We start from the raw sequence: 18,701 nt of genomic DNA, 5'->3' as shown, positions 1-18,701 counted from the left end.
AGCATGGCATATCTATAATTATGATTTCCCTTATTCATTCATTCAACAAATATTTATTGAGCATTTATTACGTACTAAGTTCTAATAGTGGCTAGGCACTATACCTTAGAGATTATAGTAGTGAACAAAATAGAGTTTTCCACTGTCATGAGACTTATATTCTTTTTTTTTAAAGATTTTACTTATTTGGGGATCCCTGGGTGGCTCAGCGGTTTAGCGCCTGCCTTTGGCCCGGGGCATGACCCTGGAGACCCGGGATCAAGTCCCACGTCGAGCTCCCTGTGTGGAGCCTGCCTGCTTCTCCCTGTGTCTCTGCCTCTCTCTCTCTCTCTCTCTGTCTCTCATGAATAAATAAATAAAATCTTTAAAAAAAAAGATTTTACTTATTTATGTATTTGGGAGAAAGTGAGAGAGAGAGAGTGCAAGCATGGTGGGGAGGAGCAGAGGGAGAGGGACAAGCAGACTCCATGCTAAGTGTGGAGCTGGACATGGGGCTCCATCCTATAACCGTAATATCATGACACAAGCTCAAATCAAGAGTAGGTTGCTTAGCCAAATGAGCCACCCAAGTGCCCTAAAACTTATATTCTTATTGAGTGAGGAAAGAAATCAAATCAGATAAACAAGGACATCAGTTTAATATCATGCAGAGATTTAGAGTAGACTAAAATCATGGATAATATGACTCTCTAATAGGACTTTTAAGAGATAACATTTAAGCTGAGATCAATGACAAAATGGAATGATATGAAAACAAGTGGATAAGTAGTCTAGGTACAGGGAATACCAATGCCAATTCTCTAACGTGGGAATGAGTATGGCATATTCAAGGAGCGATGGGAGTGTAGTAGGGTAAAAGGAGGAGAGCGAGTACTACTACCTGAGGGAGCAGTTAGGCAGATTTCAGATCATGTAGGAATTTATAAGTGATAATAAGGAGTTTAAGAAGTTGGGATTTAATTTTAAGTAAAGTGGGAATCACTTGGAAAGTTTTAAAGAGAAATGGCTTGATCTTATTTAAGGAGGCAAGAGAGGACAAAGGGAGGTCAATTAGGAATCTAATATATTAGAGGCAAGAGATGACAGAACCTTGGAGTAGGGTGTTGGCTATGGAGATGGAAATTAGTGGTCAGATTCAGGATATGTTTTGGGGGTCGAGTTTATGGGACTTGCTGATGAAGTACAAGAAGAAGGGATGAAGAGGGAAAGCGCCAAAGAATTAAAATGTGAATTTTTGGTCTTGAACAACCTGATGGACGTTGGAGCTTTTTGCTGAGATGGAAGACTACGAGAGGGAGAACCTGGAATTTTATTTTTTGGCCACATTATGTTTAAACTGCCTATTTGATATCCAAGAGACGTCCAGCAAAGAGTTGAATATATTACGTCTGAAACTTCCCAGAAAGGTCAGAGCAGAAATGACAGGTATACTGATGGCTTTTACAGCCAGATTGAGGTTACCTGGAGGAGTGTGTCGATACAAAGAGAAGGAAGGGCCAGTAAAGCAAACTGGGGCAAGCCGACGTCTAGAAATCACATAAAAACCAACCAAGAAGCAGCAGCTAGTGAGGAAGGAGAAAAACAATCGAGTGAGGCCTAACTGAAGGCCAGACAGTAAGGCAGCTTCTAGGAGGGTGTGGTGACTGCAGAATGCTGCAGTCAGTGGAGTAAGATGAATACCGAGAAGAAACAATTGGCTTTGTTAACATGCAGATCACTAGTGTCCTAGAAAGAGCCTTTCAGTGGAGGGGTGAGGAAGTCAGCCAACTGGGGTGAGTTGAGGAGAGATGTGAGGTGAGATGTAAGGACTACAACTACCAACGTTGGACTAATACTTTCTAGAGGCAGTGCACGTTTTGATGTGTATTTGCATTTACAACGATTGAGAAAAAAATTTCTAATATTTGTTATAAGCCTATGTGTTTTGTTCCCATTTTGAATTTCAGATCTTGCATCTCTGTCAACTACTACATTTAAAAAGAAATTGAGGGCAGCCCGGGTGGCTCAATGGTTTAGCGCCGCCTTCAGCCCAGGGTGTGATCCTGGGGTCCTGGAATCGAGTCCCACGTCAGGCTCCCTGCATGGAGCCTGCTTCTCCCTCTGCCTGTGTCTCTGCCTCTTTGTCTCTGTATCTCATGAATAAATAAAATCTTAAAAAAAAATCTTGAAAAAAAAAAAGAAATTGAAGGACAACATACATCCTAAAGTGCATACAGTGCACTAATCTCAACATGTACAGCTTGATGGTTTTTTATATGTGTACGCCCATGCAACCAACTGTTGAGACCAAGATAAGGAATGTAAAACGTATGCCCTAAGGTTCCCTTGTTGCATCTTTCCAGTCTGTATTCCCCGAGTAAACCAATATTCTCATTTACATAAACATTCATTAGCTTTACTACAAAAAAACTTCAAAAGAAGCAAGGGAAAACTCTAAAGGGCACTTAACTAGAAACTGCTTTAGAGTAAATTTACCAATTGGCTGGAGGAAGTACGACTACCAATTATTTGGGGCCAAAACGCTGGAGCGGTATTTAAGCCAGTCATCTCCGAAGCCCCGCCCCACTTCCTAGGCCACGCCCCCTGCCTGTGCTGCTCCTTTCCAAACGTACTGGGGGCTCACCAGAGGGTGGGAAGAAACTGCAACTCTGTCATGCGCACTAGGGATAGGCGTGCTTTACAAACCGACTCAGTCGGACTCGGCCTTGTCATGCGCATTGAGAGTTCCCAGGAGCGCGCGCGCGCGCGCGCTGAGCCGCGCGGTCAGGCGCATGCGCAGATTAGCCCGCGAGGGCGGAAGTGAAGAGCGGCTGCGCAGAGGTGGGGGCCGCCGCGCTTGCTGTGGGGTGGGCAAGCTGCAGGAATGACGCCCTCCGGGAGTCCCGTGGTTCCTGTGGCAGTGTTGCTGCTCTTGGTTTGGGGGGCTCCCTGGACCCACGGGCGGCGGAGCGACGTGCGCATCATCACGGACGAGAACTGGAAAGAGTTGCTGAAAGGAGAGTGGATGATAGAATTGTGAGTGTGGGGCGGTTGTCTCGGGTCCCCTTGGTGGGCCGGAAGGTCCGCGTCCTAGATCCACGTCTGGACACCCGACTTCACCTCCACCCACCACGCCCTGCGGGCCCTGGGCTCCCCAGTACTACGCCTCGGAGCCGTGGAGCCGGCGCCCCTGGCTCTTCGGGATCCCTAAACTCGTATTCGGATGCGCCGCTGGCTTGGTCCCACCCCTTGGTTTCTTACCCGGGAACGTTGAGTTTCCCCCGAAGGGTGTGTCTAGCGCTGTGCTGCGGCTCCGAGACGGCGTTCCGCTGGGAATTCTCGCTCAACTTTTCATGACTGGGCTGGAGGTGGTTGGTCTCACTAGCTCCTATACAGCTGTCTATTTTAGCATGATCCCTCCACAAACTTCTCACTTGACTTTTCACCAGACTTTACAAAAGAGTGAATTGAGCAGAACCTCTCTTCTCCTTCTAATTATCCTTTAAAAGTCCATTTATAGTGTTGGAATTTGAGACTCTTTTTTTTTTTTTAATCTTAAGTTTTAGTTTATGGATTGAGTATATTCTTATTTGAGGTGCTGAGTAAATTCAAGTTGGATTGTTGTTAAATTTTCTTTTGCTTTGGTTTTTTTTGTTGTTGTTGTTTTGTTGTTGGTTGTTTGTTTCACTTTCTCCACATCTCAATTTTCCTTTGGATGTGTGTTTTTGCAAAGAACTCAATACGGTGGACTGTTACTCTTAGGCTCAAGTGTTATTTCATTAAAAAGTAAAATTAATGTATGAGTGTGATTATAAACTCTTAAGACCACCAGTAAATGATGATTTACTGTACAGAAGAAATCACTTTTCTGTGGGGACTCTAATAGTGTCCCTTCTGCCTCCCTTTGCTTTAGTTGCTGATGGGTGGTGGTGGTGGTGGTGATAATGATTAATGGTACTACTATTGATAATAGTGGTGTTAGTGATGTTAGTTAAAAAAACACTAATGAGTGTTAAGTGTACTAGACACTGCTACGCACCTTGCATACATTATCCCGTTTAATGCTCTACAAATTCTGTAAGGTATTATTTCCTGCATTTTACAAGTGAGAAATGCCTAAAGGCTTTAATTAATGTGGTCCAGTGCTGTTATACTGGCTTCCTTTCTGTTTTCAGAGCCTAAGAGTAGGTATGCAATAATTGTTAGAATAGCCCCCTTCTTTAAAACAGTTCAGGTGAGTGATTTCCTGTATCCTTAGGTTGCCAGTTGATGGATGGAGGTAGATGTCCCTAAAGGAGAGCGCAGAAGGCCAAATCAGTAACTCCTGAGTTATAAAATCAAAAAAGGCGTAGAACATTTATATGAAGGAAAACTTAGGGGGAAGTGTTTTTGTAGTATACATATAATCTGTAACTTAGTGAAATGGATTTTCAGGCACCTTTGAAGCTACAGGGCAGAGGAAATATAACCAAAGACAACATTTAGTTTTTATTGACATGAATGACTTATTTTAGATTGTGCCAATAAAATAGTTACAGTTTCATGAATATTAAACAATAGTGATTATGAATATGTGCAAAATACAGTCAAGTGGTACTTGAAGTTTTTCTTTTTTTGAAGTTTTTTAACTCATTTGCTTAAACTATAAATATAGTGGTCAAAAGTTTATTAGGGGGTTTGAATTAGAACTCAGTGAAATTAGACTATATTATTGTACTTTTTATTTTTTTCCTTTAGCTTACCGAATTTGGGGTTAAGATTTTAAAAAGCACCTAAAAAACAAGAGGAACTTGAAAAGGGGGATAGATTGGTCTAGTCCTAATGATAGTCAGCTCATATTACAAGTCTGTTATCTGCATTACATCCATCTTGATCTGTTTTGTTACAGAGATATTTTCATTGAAATACAATCTCTTGTTAAGGGCTTTCCCTTTCATGTATGGTGCTAGTCTTGTTCCACAGTGCCAATTACTTTCAGGAATTTTATTTTCATAAAGTAATTTCAGATATAATGAAATGTAGAAACTACTCTTGTGTTCAACAAGTACAGGCTTTATTCTTGGTTACATTAAAAAAACTGATTTTTTATTCTTGGTTACATTTTTTAAAAAACTGATTTTTTTTTTTAACTCAAATTAAAAGATGATAAAATCCTGGGGGAAAATCAGGGCCTTGAAAGATGCTGAATGTCTGAGGAGTAATTAAAAAGCCAATTTACCCATAGATTTGTAAACCTGAGGTCTTAGAAACTGGCTGACCAAGGGCTGGCAAAAGGAATTTTTTTTGGCTTGCCTACTGTTTGTGTCTTAGTTTTGAGGTAACATTTTTGCATAAAAATGCAGATTTTCAGCTAATTTTAAATAAAAGCTAGACCTTGCTACCAAGCTGTAAATTGCTTCCTGGTGGTCTTGCTGGTGATTATTCTCCATTAAGTAGGGGCCTACATTTCCTTGTTCACTTCAGCCCTGGGGAGTTCCTATTTTTCTCATTTGTGACTCCTGTAGTGCAAATTATTAAAACTAGTGAGCTCCAGATTTGGTTTTGAGGTTTCCAATGGCCACGTATTTATAGAGAAATTTACAGGTTTTGGTTTTTTTTTTTTTTTTTTTTTATGATTTTATTTATTGAGAGAGAGAGCACGCACACAAGTGGGGGAAGGGGCAGAGGAAGAAGTCGACTTCCTATTGCTGAGCAGGGAGCCTGACTGGAGGCTGGATCCCAGGACTCTGGGAATTTGACCTGAGCTGAAAGCAAAGCAAATGCTTAACCCAAGCACTGAGCCAGCCACCACGCATCCGAGAAATTCAAAAGTTTTTAAAGAGCTCTTTTGCATGTGAACTTAGAAACTTACTTTTGTGTCTTAAGAACTTATTTTTGTGTCTTAAGAACTTACTCTCACAATTACTTTTCTGTAATTAGTGTAATCAGTTAAGAGTTTTGATTTCCAGAATGTTAGACCCACAATTAAAACTTTTTCATCTTCACAAAATTAATCATTTTGCTGTATTGTTTTTAGTATGAAATATTCTTCACAAATTATACATATATGGTGCTTAACTTTTTTTTTTTTAACTATATTTCTTAGTTATGCTCCATGGTGTCCTGCTTGTCAGAATCTTCAACCAGAATGGGAAAGTTTTGCTGAATGGGGAGAAGATCTTGAGGTTAATGTTGCAAAAGTAGATGTCACAGAGCAGCCAGGTACTGTAAGTCCGTGGTTAGTCTTTGCAGATTGGGTTAATATGTTCATCCTGTTTGCCACATCACTTGGTTTTAACTACTTTTCCTTAGATTTTGAAAACATAACTGTCTATGCTACTTAAGCTCACCTACCTCCCCGATGAGGGATAGGGATCCTTGTGCAGTGGCTGCAGAAAGCAGATTGTGTTGCTCTAAGGGACCTTGGAGACATTGCCTTCTCCCCATTCTTGCCCATATAAGAGCCTCTGATCTGATCTTTTTTTCCCTTCTTATCCCAGGCCCCAGACTAGTGGTAAGATGCCTTTGAGAAATCCTAGAATACTGTGGTTTAGGTGGACATTGGCCAAGCTGTCATTTGCATCCATACCAAGCTTCAGAATAAGGAGCATGTGGTTGAGGTTCTATATAGAGCCAAGGGCACATTTCCTGACAAGTGATCTGAATCTTTTAATTGGGTTTCAAATTTAATACCTTTTAATACAAAGATCTCATGGTTATGGGGTCAAATATACTCCTGACATGGCCCCCTGAACAAGTGGCATGCCCTACTCTTACGGATGCTCCTTTCTTAGACCAGCTTTATCTTACCTGTTCTTGGTCACAATAAACTTGAGTTGTTGAATTTGTTCCCATCCCAGATGGTAATAATAGCTAATATTTATTGAGTACTTACCTGGTATAGATATTGTTCCAAGTGTTTTGCGTTTATCCTATGCATATAGTTCTGTACAACCTTGTGAGATAGGTAATATCCCCATTTTACAGATAAGAAAACTGAGGCATAGATTAAACTCTAGTTATATTACTGCCTAACATGGTTAATAATGTTAGCTGTTATTGCTCACCTTATGAAAGATTCAAAATATTTTCCATTTTTTTATATTTTCCATTTTTAATAACACATTAGACTCTGCCTTTGTTTTTTGAATGTCAAATGCAATTTTATTTTATTTTACTTTATTATTTTTTTAAGATTTTATTTATTTATTCATGAGAGACAGAAAGAGAGAGAGAGAGAGAGAGAGGCAGAGACACAGGCAGAGGGAGAAGCAGGCTCCATGCAGGGAGCCTGATATGGGACTCAATCCCGGAACTCCAGGATCACACCCTGGGCCGAAGGCAGGCACTAAACCACTGAGCCACCCAGGGATTCCTCATTTGATTTAGACCTAAGATTACTGTTTTTTTTTTTGTTTTTTTTTTTTTTTTTTTTTTCTAAGATTACTGTTATATTGTGCTCTCCCATTACTCATTGCTAGTAGTCTTATCACACAGTGGTATAATTGATCAAATGTTAATATATATATTCACAGATACCTTCGATATTTAAGCCTTACGTACTTGTAATTGAGATACTGCGCAATAGTATTGATTTTTAAAGTTGCTTTAAGTACATAATTAGGATTTTTTATTGTTACAAAGCTCAACTACTTTTAGGTATGATTTCATATGCTTTCCCCATTAATATTGAAATAATTGAGAATCAACTTTTAGTAGCAAGTGATTGTTGGCTCATATAAAACCTGCTGTGTGTTCTTTCTTGTATTTATTTCTAATCTTTATAATTTTTAGGGCTGAGTGGACGATTTATCATAACTGCTCTTCCTACTATTTATCAGTAAGTATTTGAAGAATCTGTAGTTACAGAGAAGGATTCGACATAGCATAATCAGAATAGTAGGCCTCTGGCCTGGATTAAACAGCATTATATTCAGTAAGGCTTATTTTGCCCTTAGTGCTGTCCAAGGTGTCTCTAGATAGATGGATGATGTATGAGACAGTCCCTGGTCTCAGAGCTTTGTAATTATTTTGGAGGATGATGTTCATATGATACCAAATAGTATAGTAAATGATGATGAGCCCAGAGTTGTGTTTAAGTCCTGTAGAAAGTCTGGTAACAGAAAAATCACTGGGCTAGGGTGGTTCCTGGTTCATCACAGGGATGTAGATGCAACCCTGAATTTTCCAAAGAGTGCAGAAATAAGCATTCTACCCTTTGGATAATCTCATGAACAGTCATAAATAGTCTCATGAATCTGATATGTTCAAAAATTAGCTTTGAAAGGGCTATAGCTCAATCTTCAGACAGTAGTAAGTGAAATGGTTGAGTGCTAAGTAAGAATGAACAAGATTATATAGTCTTCAGTATCATGTCTTTTAGTTTGAATTTCTCTTTTAAACTGGGGATCAGAAATCTCAAGTCTATACAGGCACACCTCATTTTATTGTGCTTCACAGATCCTGCGATTTTTACAGATTGAAGGTTTGTGGCAGCCTTGTGTCAAGCTAATCTGTACCATTTTTCCAATAGCATTTGCTCACTTTGGGTCTCTGTCACATTTTGGTAATTCTTGCAATATTTCAGACTTTTTCATTACTGTATTTCTTATGGGTGGTCTGTAATAAGTGATTACAACTTACTGAAAGCTCAGTTAATGGGTTACATTTTTTAGCAATAAAGTATTTTTAAGGAAGGTATGTACATTTTTTTAGACATGCTATCACATACTTAGTAGACCACAGTACAGTAAATATTTATATGTGTTTGGAAAGCACAAAGTTTTGTGACTTGCTTTGTTGTGATTTACTGGGGTGGTACTGTGATATCTCTGAGGTATGCCTGACCTGCCCTATAAGGTAAATAAAGTTCATCTAGTTGGTGAGTTGAATGCCAGGAGGTACTTCTCTTCTCATATAAAATCATGAAAGCAAGTTGACAGTTTTTTGTGTGTCTGTATCTCGCTTTTCTTTGTCAACTTTTTTTTTTTCATGTTTATGTCTGTTTCCCTATACCTTTGTATTCATCCCTACTCCCTTTGTGCCTGTTCATACACGTGTTCTATGTCTCCGTAAGTACTACTGTCCATTTTCACTCAGTTCTTTTCTCCACATGCCCCTTAACTGGTTCTAATCACTGTCTTTGATTTTCCTTCTCACTTCTTAACATCCCCTGAACTTATCTGGAATTTCCTGTCTTTTTTTTTAAGTCACATTGTTTGTCATGCCCATTCTTTCACCTGTTGAACTTCTGCCTATTCCTCAAAAACAGCTCAAATGCCATTGACGTTACAAAACTTTGTGTTTTTTGAGAGGGGGCCTCCTTGTGGTCTTTGGCTCTGGATGGCTAAAGGATCCTCTAACCCTACTATAGGTAGGGAATTTTCGAAGGTTTTTGCACTTAAGCCATAAAAATAAAAGTATTATATAGGGTTGGACTGGCAGTATTATTTAGGGTAGCTTGAAAATAGTGAAGATGTGGGACCAGGGAGAACATTTTTGAACCTATGAGAACTTCATACATTGGGAATGGGAAGGGGGAGGTGGCTGTCAGGAAGAATGCAAAGCAGACAGTAAAATAAGAGGAAAGGAAACACGAACAGATCCCTCCAGGACTTCACAGTAGCACAGCTAAAATGATGTGATTAGGGCTGAAAATACCAGAAAAATGCCTTAAATTTTTAACCTATATAGTTTAAAAGTGGCTAATAATAAGTGCCAGACACTATTCTCACACTATTCTCACAAATTTTCATGCAGTCATCCTTTTAATATGTGCGTTACACATTTATTGAGCTATAATTGACATATAACTACTGTGTTTCATAGTTTTATTATTTGGAAAGGTAATAATAGTCTTAAGGCTTATGATTGTTTATAACCCCATTGTTTAAATTTGGAGCTAAGATGTTATGAGTAGGCAGTTAGTATGATTTGTTACTTATGCATTACTAATGATTCTGAATATAAGGATTGATTGTAAAATGATGTTAAATAGTAAAACAAACACAAAATTTACCTACTTGGTTCTGTTTAATATGTAATTCTGATCCTCTTTAGTTGTAAAGATGGTGAATTTAGGCGCTATCAAGGCCCAAGGACTAAGAAGGACTTCATAAATTTCATAAGTGAGAAAGAGTGGAAAAGTATTGAACCGGTTTCATCATGGTTTGGTCCAGGTTCTGTTCTGTAAGTATGAAGGATTTTTCTATTATTTATTTCAGAATCAGTTGGACCAGATAATTACATTTTGTGGGAATAAAGCATTCATACTGAGTTTTAATTCTTGGACCCTTAACGGTACATTTATATTTACTGTGATATTTTTAGTTTGGCTTTTTCTTTTAAGTCCGATACTTTGATCCTTGTTAAGCTAGAAGGAGGCATTCACTAGAATTGAAAGCCTTTTCAGGAATATTTTAGCTTTGTAGATCATGATTATTTGTATCATCAAAAACTAAAGAGTCTTCCTGAACAGTATAATGGGTAAAGTTATCATTTGAACTTATTCTTTGAATGAGAAGCCTCAAACATGTATCTCCTTTTGCTGTCTTTAGATTTGAGTTCTTCATGTGATTGAATTATTCTACCCATCTGATAATTTTTTGGTTGAATAGTATAGATGAACAATGATCTTAATGGCATGAATAACCACTGGGCTTTATGTATAGCTAGGCAAATGGAGTAGTAATGCCTGGAGATAGCCACCATATTTCCTCTTAGCTGTTGGCATATAAGGCCTCACACATCATTTGAGAGACATCCAGAAATACTGAGTTTTGCTGAGGTCCCCATGGAGTCATCTTGGTGTGGCCAATCTGTTTCTTCCTGTCCTCTTACCACACTTGCTCTTGAAGGATGGGGGGTGTTGTTACACCAATGGTATAAGAGATAAAAATGCTCTGGATTCTGGGAGTGGACGAAAGATCAACCCTAGGCAGTATTTTGAAGTAGAATTTTTTCTTTACCACCTTTTCCTGACACCTTTCCTGTGATAATCTCTGAATTCAATTGTCCTGTAGCTCTCAGAATTCCCCCTACTGAACCATCATGCCAGCCCAATTAAGGCACCTGATATTCCTGATAGAGCCTAATTAGTGCTGACTACAGTGAGGCTACAACAGTGCTTTATGTTTCAGTTCCTTGTTCCTGTTCCCATTTTGCAGTTTAAACAGGAGAAGCAATGTGGTTGAATCACCTTTTTGTGTTGAACTGAAAATGCAACTGATTTTTGTTAATTTGAAATCTTGTAAATGACTCTTCCCCTCTCCAGTAGCTTGTAAGTCTCTGTTGAATTCAGCAGTCCATGCCTTTTTTACTGGTGGACTGAAAGAGGCACTTTCTGTGTCATTAGGTTCACCCACCCAATGATTGGCAGTGGGTAAGACCATCCTGCATCCAGGAACTTTGGCTTAGGTGTGAATTAGTTCATGTGTTAGTGGCAACACTTTTCCTCTGGGGGAAAACAGGGTTTGTGGGTACAAACCCTTCTTAGTTTTGGAGCATGCCTTTTTCTAACTTCCCATCTAAGCTACTTGGGTTTATGTGAAAATAATTATTATTTTTATTTATATTATTACTTAGCATTTATTTCCTATGTAGTTTCTTATATATCATTAAATGATATCAAACTAATGCTATTGTAAGATTTATTTTTAATACAAAAGGGGGATAATTCTTAGGTGGGCAGGATCAGTTCAACAAGTGCTCCCAGTTCTCCCTTCAGGCTCCCTTCTCTGCTCATGCTTTGGAGGATTAACACCAGCAATAAAATCTGTCATGATGGGGAAATTTTGACTGAAAGGTAGAAGGTATAGATATGCACATATTGTACTTTTAAGCTGTGTGTCTTACTCAGTTTCTGATTCCCCTCTCTTTCAGGATGAGTAGTATGTCTGCACTCTTTCAGCTGTCTATGTGGATCCGGGTATGGGCTAAAGTTTTATTTCTATTTTAAACATTTTTGACACTTTTATTCTAAACAACTAGGTTTTTAGTTTATTTTTTTCTTTTGGTTTTAGACTTGCCATAACTATTTTATTGAAGACCTGGGATTACCAGTTTGGGGATCATATACAGTTTTTGCTTTAGCCACTCTGCTTTCAGGACTATTACTAGGACTTGTAAGTATTTCATTTTCAGAGTACTAGGGAAAAAAAAATAAATCTGATAATTTAATGTAGTTACACTAGCTCTGTTATATACATTTGAATTTCTTGTATTTATTTTTGCAGTGTATGATATTTGTGGCAGATTGCCTTTTTCCTTCAAAAAGGCGCAGACCACAGCCATACCCTTCCAGTAAGTATATTTTTAAATGTTTATTTGCTATAATTCTGTTCATTTCTGTGAACATAATCACACACATAACAGATTGCCCTTCCAGCTTAGCTTTCTAAATATGAATGGTAGATTATGTTGGAAGGAACTGGGAGACACTTATTCTGTGTAAGAATGACAGCCTGGTGGATTTTGGAACATAGTTATTTTCTTGGCTTTTATAATGTGGATAATTTTAACAGTGCATATAACTTGTAGATATTTAATGACATTGGTCTGTTGTCATTTTATTTGAAAATTCCATGATATTCATGGATCCATTTGAGTATACTTGAATGAGAAAAGGTTGAATATATTCTACTCTTGAAGTCATTCATTATTATAGTGACCACATTTGAAAATTTTTCTTTATATGCTAGCCAAGTTAAGTTTTTATGGTAGGCTTTTGGAAAAATAGCTGATTTAGGATTAGCATTGACACTGTACTCCAAGATGAGTTTATATAATTAGAAGTATTCACTGATGTCTGTCTTAATATAATTGCTTCTCAAACATGCATTTTAATCTTGAGAATTATACTGATTTGGAAGCATTCCTGTTTGCTGTTTATAAAGAACTTTCATTTTGTGCCATCCCATTCAATTTTCAGCAACTCTCTAGATTTCATAAGTGATACCCTCTCCATTTGTGGTTGAGGAACGTAAGGCTCAGAGAAGTGAACTATTTTCCCAGCGTCACACAGAAGTGACAGAGTAGAGTAGAGCCTAAATTAGACTGTTGGCATGACATTTTCATCATGCTGCCTTTCATGACTTAGGGTATTTTGAGATCAGAACTCTTTAGTTGAAATCAGTGGAGATTGCTGATAATTGGCAGATTATCTTTTCATTTCTTAGATCATTACATCAGTAATGAAAAGGACATATACGGGAAAGGAATCATTATAAACAAGAGCCACTGACCTGTAAGAAAGAAATGCAAGCACAGATTACTTAAAAGACCATTTAAAAGTTGTTGAATAAAAAAAATAATAAAAGTTGGTGAATGTACATGTAATGTTTATACCACTTAAAAACCCTTAAAGCTAACAACAAATTTGTCTCTTAAGTAATCTGTGGCACAACTGATAGATATTAACCCATACTTTAATGTGATACAGCCGGCCACATGATTTGAGTTGTTTTCCAGTATGTGTGTTTAACTTAGATTTTGAGTTGCTAGGTAAGACCTACCTCAGTCCAACTTTAAGCTAAATGGAAGTTTATTGCTTCAGATAGCAAGGAAGTCTTGAGGGCAGAGATGGTTGGATTCTAGGGCTCAAATGCTAAGATGTGTTTCTGAATTGCTTAGTTTTCTATGCCTTAGTTTGCTTCATTTTTGGCTCTTTCCAGTCCTTAGCATAAAATGATTAAGAGAGCCATAGTTCACAATCCAGAGTAAGAAGGAGATACATTTTTTTCCCTACACCCACCTATCTTTTAGAAAAACTCCCATGTACTCCACTAGTATAGAGAGTTCACTTGTTTGGAACAGTCACTCTGAACCAGGGTTTCTCAGCCTGAACACTTCTCACCTTTTGGACTGGATAATTTTTAATTGTGACGGACTGTCTTTTGTATGTTGTTGAATGTTTGGTAGCATCCCACTTGTTGGCAGTAGCACTGCTCCTTAGTTGTGACAACCAAAGATATCTCCACACATTGCTAAGTGTTCTTTTGGCCAGGAGGTGGGGAATAGGGGATGGGGGCAGGGTGCAGCAAAATCACCCCTGGTGGAGAACTGCTGTTGCATACTGTAGTGCTCACCACTGCTACATGAGATGTGGTACAGAAAAGGGGCTCTTAATCCAACAGAAGGAGGGATGCCAGACCAAATAACACTGTCCACCATGTGGTAATTTCTTCCAGTGTTTTCTTGTGCCTTAACACCCTTGCATCTCCCTACTCTCTTCTGGATCACCTAAGATTAGGGGCAGGCTAGGATCACTGAACAGACTGAAGCTCATTGACCCAATTCTGTGTTCTGTATCTCAGTAACATGGTGTGTTCTAAGTTGAAGTTAACTATCAATGGGTCTTTTTAAAAGAATGGAAAGGGTATATATGTTATATGTGTGAACATAGAAAATTCATTGAGCTGGGCAGCCTGGGTGGCCCAGCGGTTGAGTGCTATCTTCAGCCCAGGGCATGATCCTGGAGACCTGGGATCGAGTACCATGTCGGGCTCCCTGCATGGAGCCTGCTTCTCCCTCTGCCTGTGTCTCTGCCTCTCTTTCTCTCTGTGTCTCTCACGAATAAATAAATAAAATATTAAAAAAAAATTCATTGAGCTGAATACTTAGGATTTGTACATTATATTATTTGTAATTTTTATATATGTAAGGAAGAACATTTGTGAAACTCCTTGAAAAAACCTGGGTAGGAATATAACCTTTGATTGTAAATGTCTGATTCCTGTTCATCTGGGAACCGAAATGAAGGTAGTGGTGATTTGTACTTGTTAACTGGAAGAGTGATTGATTGATTGATTTATTGATTTAAAAATTTTATTTATTCATGCGTGAGAGACAGAGAGAGGGAGGGGAGTAGAGGCAAAGGGAGAAGCGGGTTCCCTGCGGAGCAGGGAGTCTCATATGGGACTCAATTCCAGGACCCTGGGATCATGACCGGAGTCAAAGGCAGACACTTAGCCACTTAGCCACCCAGGCACCCAGCTAGAAGATGTAATAGCAAATTAAGATAGCTCTGTTTAAAGCAGCGTATTTTCTTACAGCATCCACAATCACAGCATTAATTTTAGCTTATTAATGTCAGTTCAGTTTATAAACAAGCAGGTAATTATAATGAATTTGGTAAGTCAGGTGGATCTTGCAAACCAATTTTTATTTTTATGGTGTCGTTTATTCCTAAAGATATTCCTTTTGGAAATCTAAATTTAGGATTGATAAATAAAGTGGCAAAGCAGTCTATGGGCATATGAATTGTCTCTTGATTTTACTCTAGTGCAAGTCTAGTACATCAACAAGGAAAGGAAAACCTATTTCTGGTCTTGATTTTTATTATTATTATTTTTTAATGCCCGCTGTGGATGTTATTTTCTGTTGTCATATAATGCTATTACATATTCCTTATGCTGTACTTTTCATCTCAGTGACTTATTTATTTTATAACTGGAAGTTTATACTTCCTAATTCCATCTGGTCTTTATCTTTAAGAAAAATTATTACCAGAGTCTTCTCAATCTTTGCAAAAAGTGGAGGAGGAACAAGAGGCTGATGAAGAAGATGTTTCAGAAGAGGAAGCTGGAAGTAAAGAAGGAACAAACAAAGACTTTCCACAGAATGCCATAAGACAACGTTCTGTGGGTCCTTCATTGGCCACAGATAAATCCTAGTTAATTTCTCTAAATGTTGTAGTATTATTTTGGCAAAAACAGAAGATCGATCATTTCTTTTTGGTTTGAAGTGAACTGTGACATGCTTGTACAGACTACCTTCAGAAAATAAAAGTAGCACTTGAACAGACTACCTTCAGAAAATAAAAGTAATACTACGTAAAAAAATTTGAAATAGGATTTAAGAACAGCAGTATGGTGGTTTAAACAATTCTTTAATTTTTGAAAAATCTGGTGCCAAGCAATAAGATTTGAGTATGTTAATAATGTTTCAAGTTTTCTGAGTTGAACAATTACATTTCCCAAATATTGCATTATTGAGATACTTAAGAGGATTACTTTGGAGAAGAAGATTTCTCATTTGATATGATTTTTCTCAGTTTCACTGTGTGAAAAAAGAACATTTTCCCATAAATGGGAACTTTGCCCATTGTCTGAAGAAATGTGTATTTCAGTGACAACTCTGGTCATTTTAGAGATATAGTCCAAAATTCCTTCCTATTTTTAGATTATGCAACTAATAACTACTTTGCTTTAGTTTTCTACATGTGATAATACAGGATATGCTACTGATTTAGGAAGTTTTTATATAAGTCCATGGTGTTGTCTTGATTCCTATAAAGGTCGGTTGCTTTTATTGTCCCCTTCTGTTCAGTGTATGATTTGTACTTTTTTTTTTACCATGGGTTACATTTTTCATTTTCCAAATTGGATAATTTTCTGGAAATGTTTTTCATTCTTTAATAAATGGTTCTTTTTTGTTGTTTCAAACTGAAGTTTACTGCAGGATTCTTAAAATTGAAGAGCTATCTACTAATAATTTAAAATTTTGGCCATTCATTTCAGGTTTTATAACATTCTACTGAACCTCTACTTGAATTTTTTTTTTTAATATGAAAGTGAACATTCCTGATTTTTATTTGGTGTTGAGGAAAAGCTTTGATATTTTACATTTTGAAAATTCATAGAAACTTAATTTGATATAAAATAAAGTTAACATTCTACTCAGGAAAAAGTATCTCAGTGTATATTTTCAATGTACGTTTGTCCTCACACAGAAAGTTCTTAATTGATTTTACAAAGGCTGTGCATGTTTGATGTTTAAAAATCATAGCATTCTTAAGTTTATGAACACACAAAATCCATATTCTGCTGTACTTTTTATTGTGTAGTATTTCACAGGTAAGCATCAGCAGTATGGGACATTTAATATGTTTTTACTCCTCAGACAGCTACAGCACAGAGTTTTCACCTTTCAGCAAAAGCAGTGAGGTGTGATGAGTGGAAATAAGAACTGTATTACCTACAAAACGGGGAAAAACCATAACTCAGAATGAGTCATTTGTCCATTATGTAATAGAAAATTTCTGTGATGGTCCCTTTTGTCTAGATTCTGCTGCTATGTGACTCCATTAGACTTACACAGTATCATAATGTACAACAGTTTTTCTGAAAGATCTTGCCTTTAGAATATTAAACATTCTATCATTGATGAGTTTTGGATGTATAATAATTTTGTGATGCTTTAGAAAAATAGTCTAAGCACAAAATAAACTTTTCTAAGCACTTCACTAAAGCTGGAGACAAGTGTGATTTCTGGTTGCATATTTAGAAAAGCCTAATTATTTTGTATTTAACAATGTTCAGATGAATAGTTGTGTCACTGTGTGTTCTTGATCTGTACAGTCAAAAAGCTAGAGTCATACACCTCTTTTTCTGTTACTTGAGATGATAGAGGAAAATCGTGCTCCTTAATCAGGCATTCTGTTTTCTAGTGTTCTCATATACACAGCATAGATTTTAAGTTTTTAAATGATTATAAAATACTATGTATGTAGAATATTTAAAAGTAAACAATGTGAAAAATTTAAAAAGTAAAGTAAAATTTTAAAGTAGCCTAAGTAGAGCCATGATATTTTAGAAAACATCTTGCATTTCATCACGACTCTTGCATCTCTCCAGTGACTCTTCAGTCATCACTCTAGACATCTGAATAATCAATTTTCTGTCACACTAGCGGTGTACAGAAGCTATGCAGTATCATTTTACCTTTAACAGAACCCTTTTGTTTCCATTATAGGAAAGATTAAGGTGCAATATCAGCATCCTGGAGAACTCTGTCCCCCCCCCCCCCCAGTAATTATTCAGTGATACCCTGGAAGTGTAAAATCTTTCCACTCCAATGGAAAATGCAGTTCTACTACATATTATCTAGATACTTAGCAAGAATGACAAAAGTTTTAATGAAGAGTCCTGTATGTATAATCGTAGCTTCCATTCACAAGGGTTCTTTTTTCTCCACATTCTCACCAACATTTGTTATCTCTTTTCTCATTAAGTATAGCCATTCTGATGGGTAAAGTGATACCTCGTGGTTTTGATTTGCATTTCCCTGAGGATAAGTGATGTTGAGTATTTCATGTCTGTTGGCCATCTGGATGCTATATTTGGAAAATTGTTTTGTTAGGTCCTCGGCCCATTTTAATCAGATTATTTGGGTGTTTGTGGTGTCTACTTGTATAAATTCTTTATATATTTTGGATATTAGCCTGTTACTGGATAAATCATTTGCAGATAAATTCTCCCATTCAGTAGGTCGCCTTTTGATTTTGTCAATCGTTTCCTTTGCTGTGCAAAAGCTTTTTATTTTGATGGAGTCCCTATAGTTTATTTTTGCTTTTGTTTTTCCCTTCTCTGAGGAAACATACCTAAAAAATACTGCTAAGGCCGGTGTCAGAGAAATTACTGCCTGAGTTTTCTTCTAGAAGTTTTATGTTTTCAGGTCTCACATTTAGGTCTTTAATCCATTTTGAATTTATTCTTCTGTATGGTGTGAGAATGTGGTCCAGCTTCATTTTTGAATGGTGCTTTTGAAAACAAGTTTCTGTCAAGTCACTTGTGTTCTTATTCAGCCCAGTGCATCAAAGGCATAACTCTGGATGTAATTACATTATAAGATTAACATTAAACATTTTGACTTATTTTAGAGTTACCAAGGATATTCTGATCTATCATGATAGTTTAAGTTAGAAGTCTTTCAATAAATTTTTTCCAGTTTTATCAGAACCAATT

General features: G+C 37.4%; 1 protein-coding gene across 1 annotated transcript; it reads left to right on the top strand.

Annotated features, from left to right (window-relative positions):
- Positions 1–2,789: 2,789 nt before the first annotated feature.
- Positions 2,790–17,202, top strand: TMX1 (thioredoxin related transmembrane protein 1). The gene is made up of 8 exons (XM_041759776.1): positions 2,790–3,015; positions 6,065–6,180; positions 7,753–7,798; positions 10,018–10,146; positions 11,839–11,884; positions 11,979–12,080; positions 12,192–12,258; positions 15,451–17,202. The coding sequence occupies exons 1-8, from the start codon at positions 2,864–2,866 to the stop codon at positions 15,627–15,629; spliced, it is 837 nt and encodes a 278-aa protein (XP_041615710.1). The 5' UTR covers positions 2,790–2,863; the 3' UTR covers positions 15,630–17,202.
- The last annotated feature ends 1,499 nt before the right edge of the window (positions 17,203–18,701 follow it).

This window comes from Vulpes lagopus, chromosome 6, assembly GCF_018345385.1.
Source record: "Vulpes lagopus strain Blue_001 chromosome 6, ASM1834538v1, whole genome shotgun sequence".
NCBI classification, from domain to species: Eukaryota; Metazoa; Chordata; class Mammalia; order Carnivora; family Canidae; genus Vulpes; species Vulpes lagopus.
Note: the sequence above shows the minus strand (reverse complement) of the source record. Positions and strands in the feature narration are given on the sequence as shown.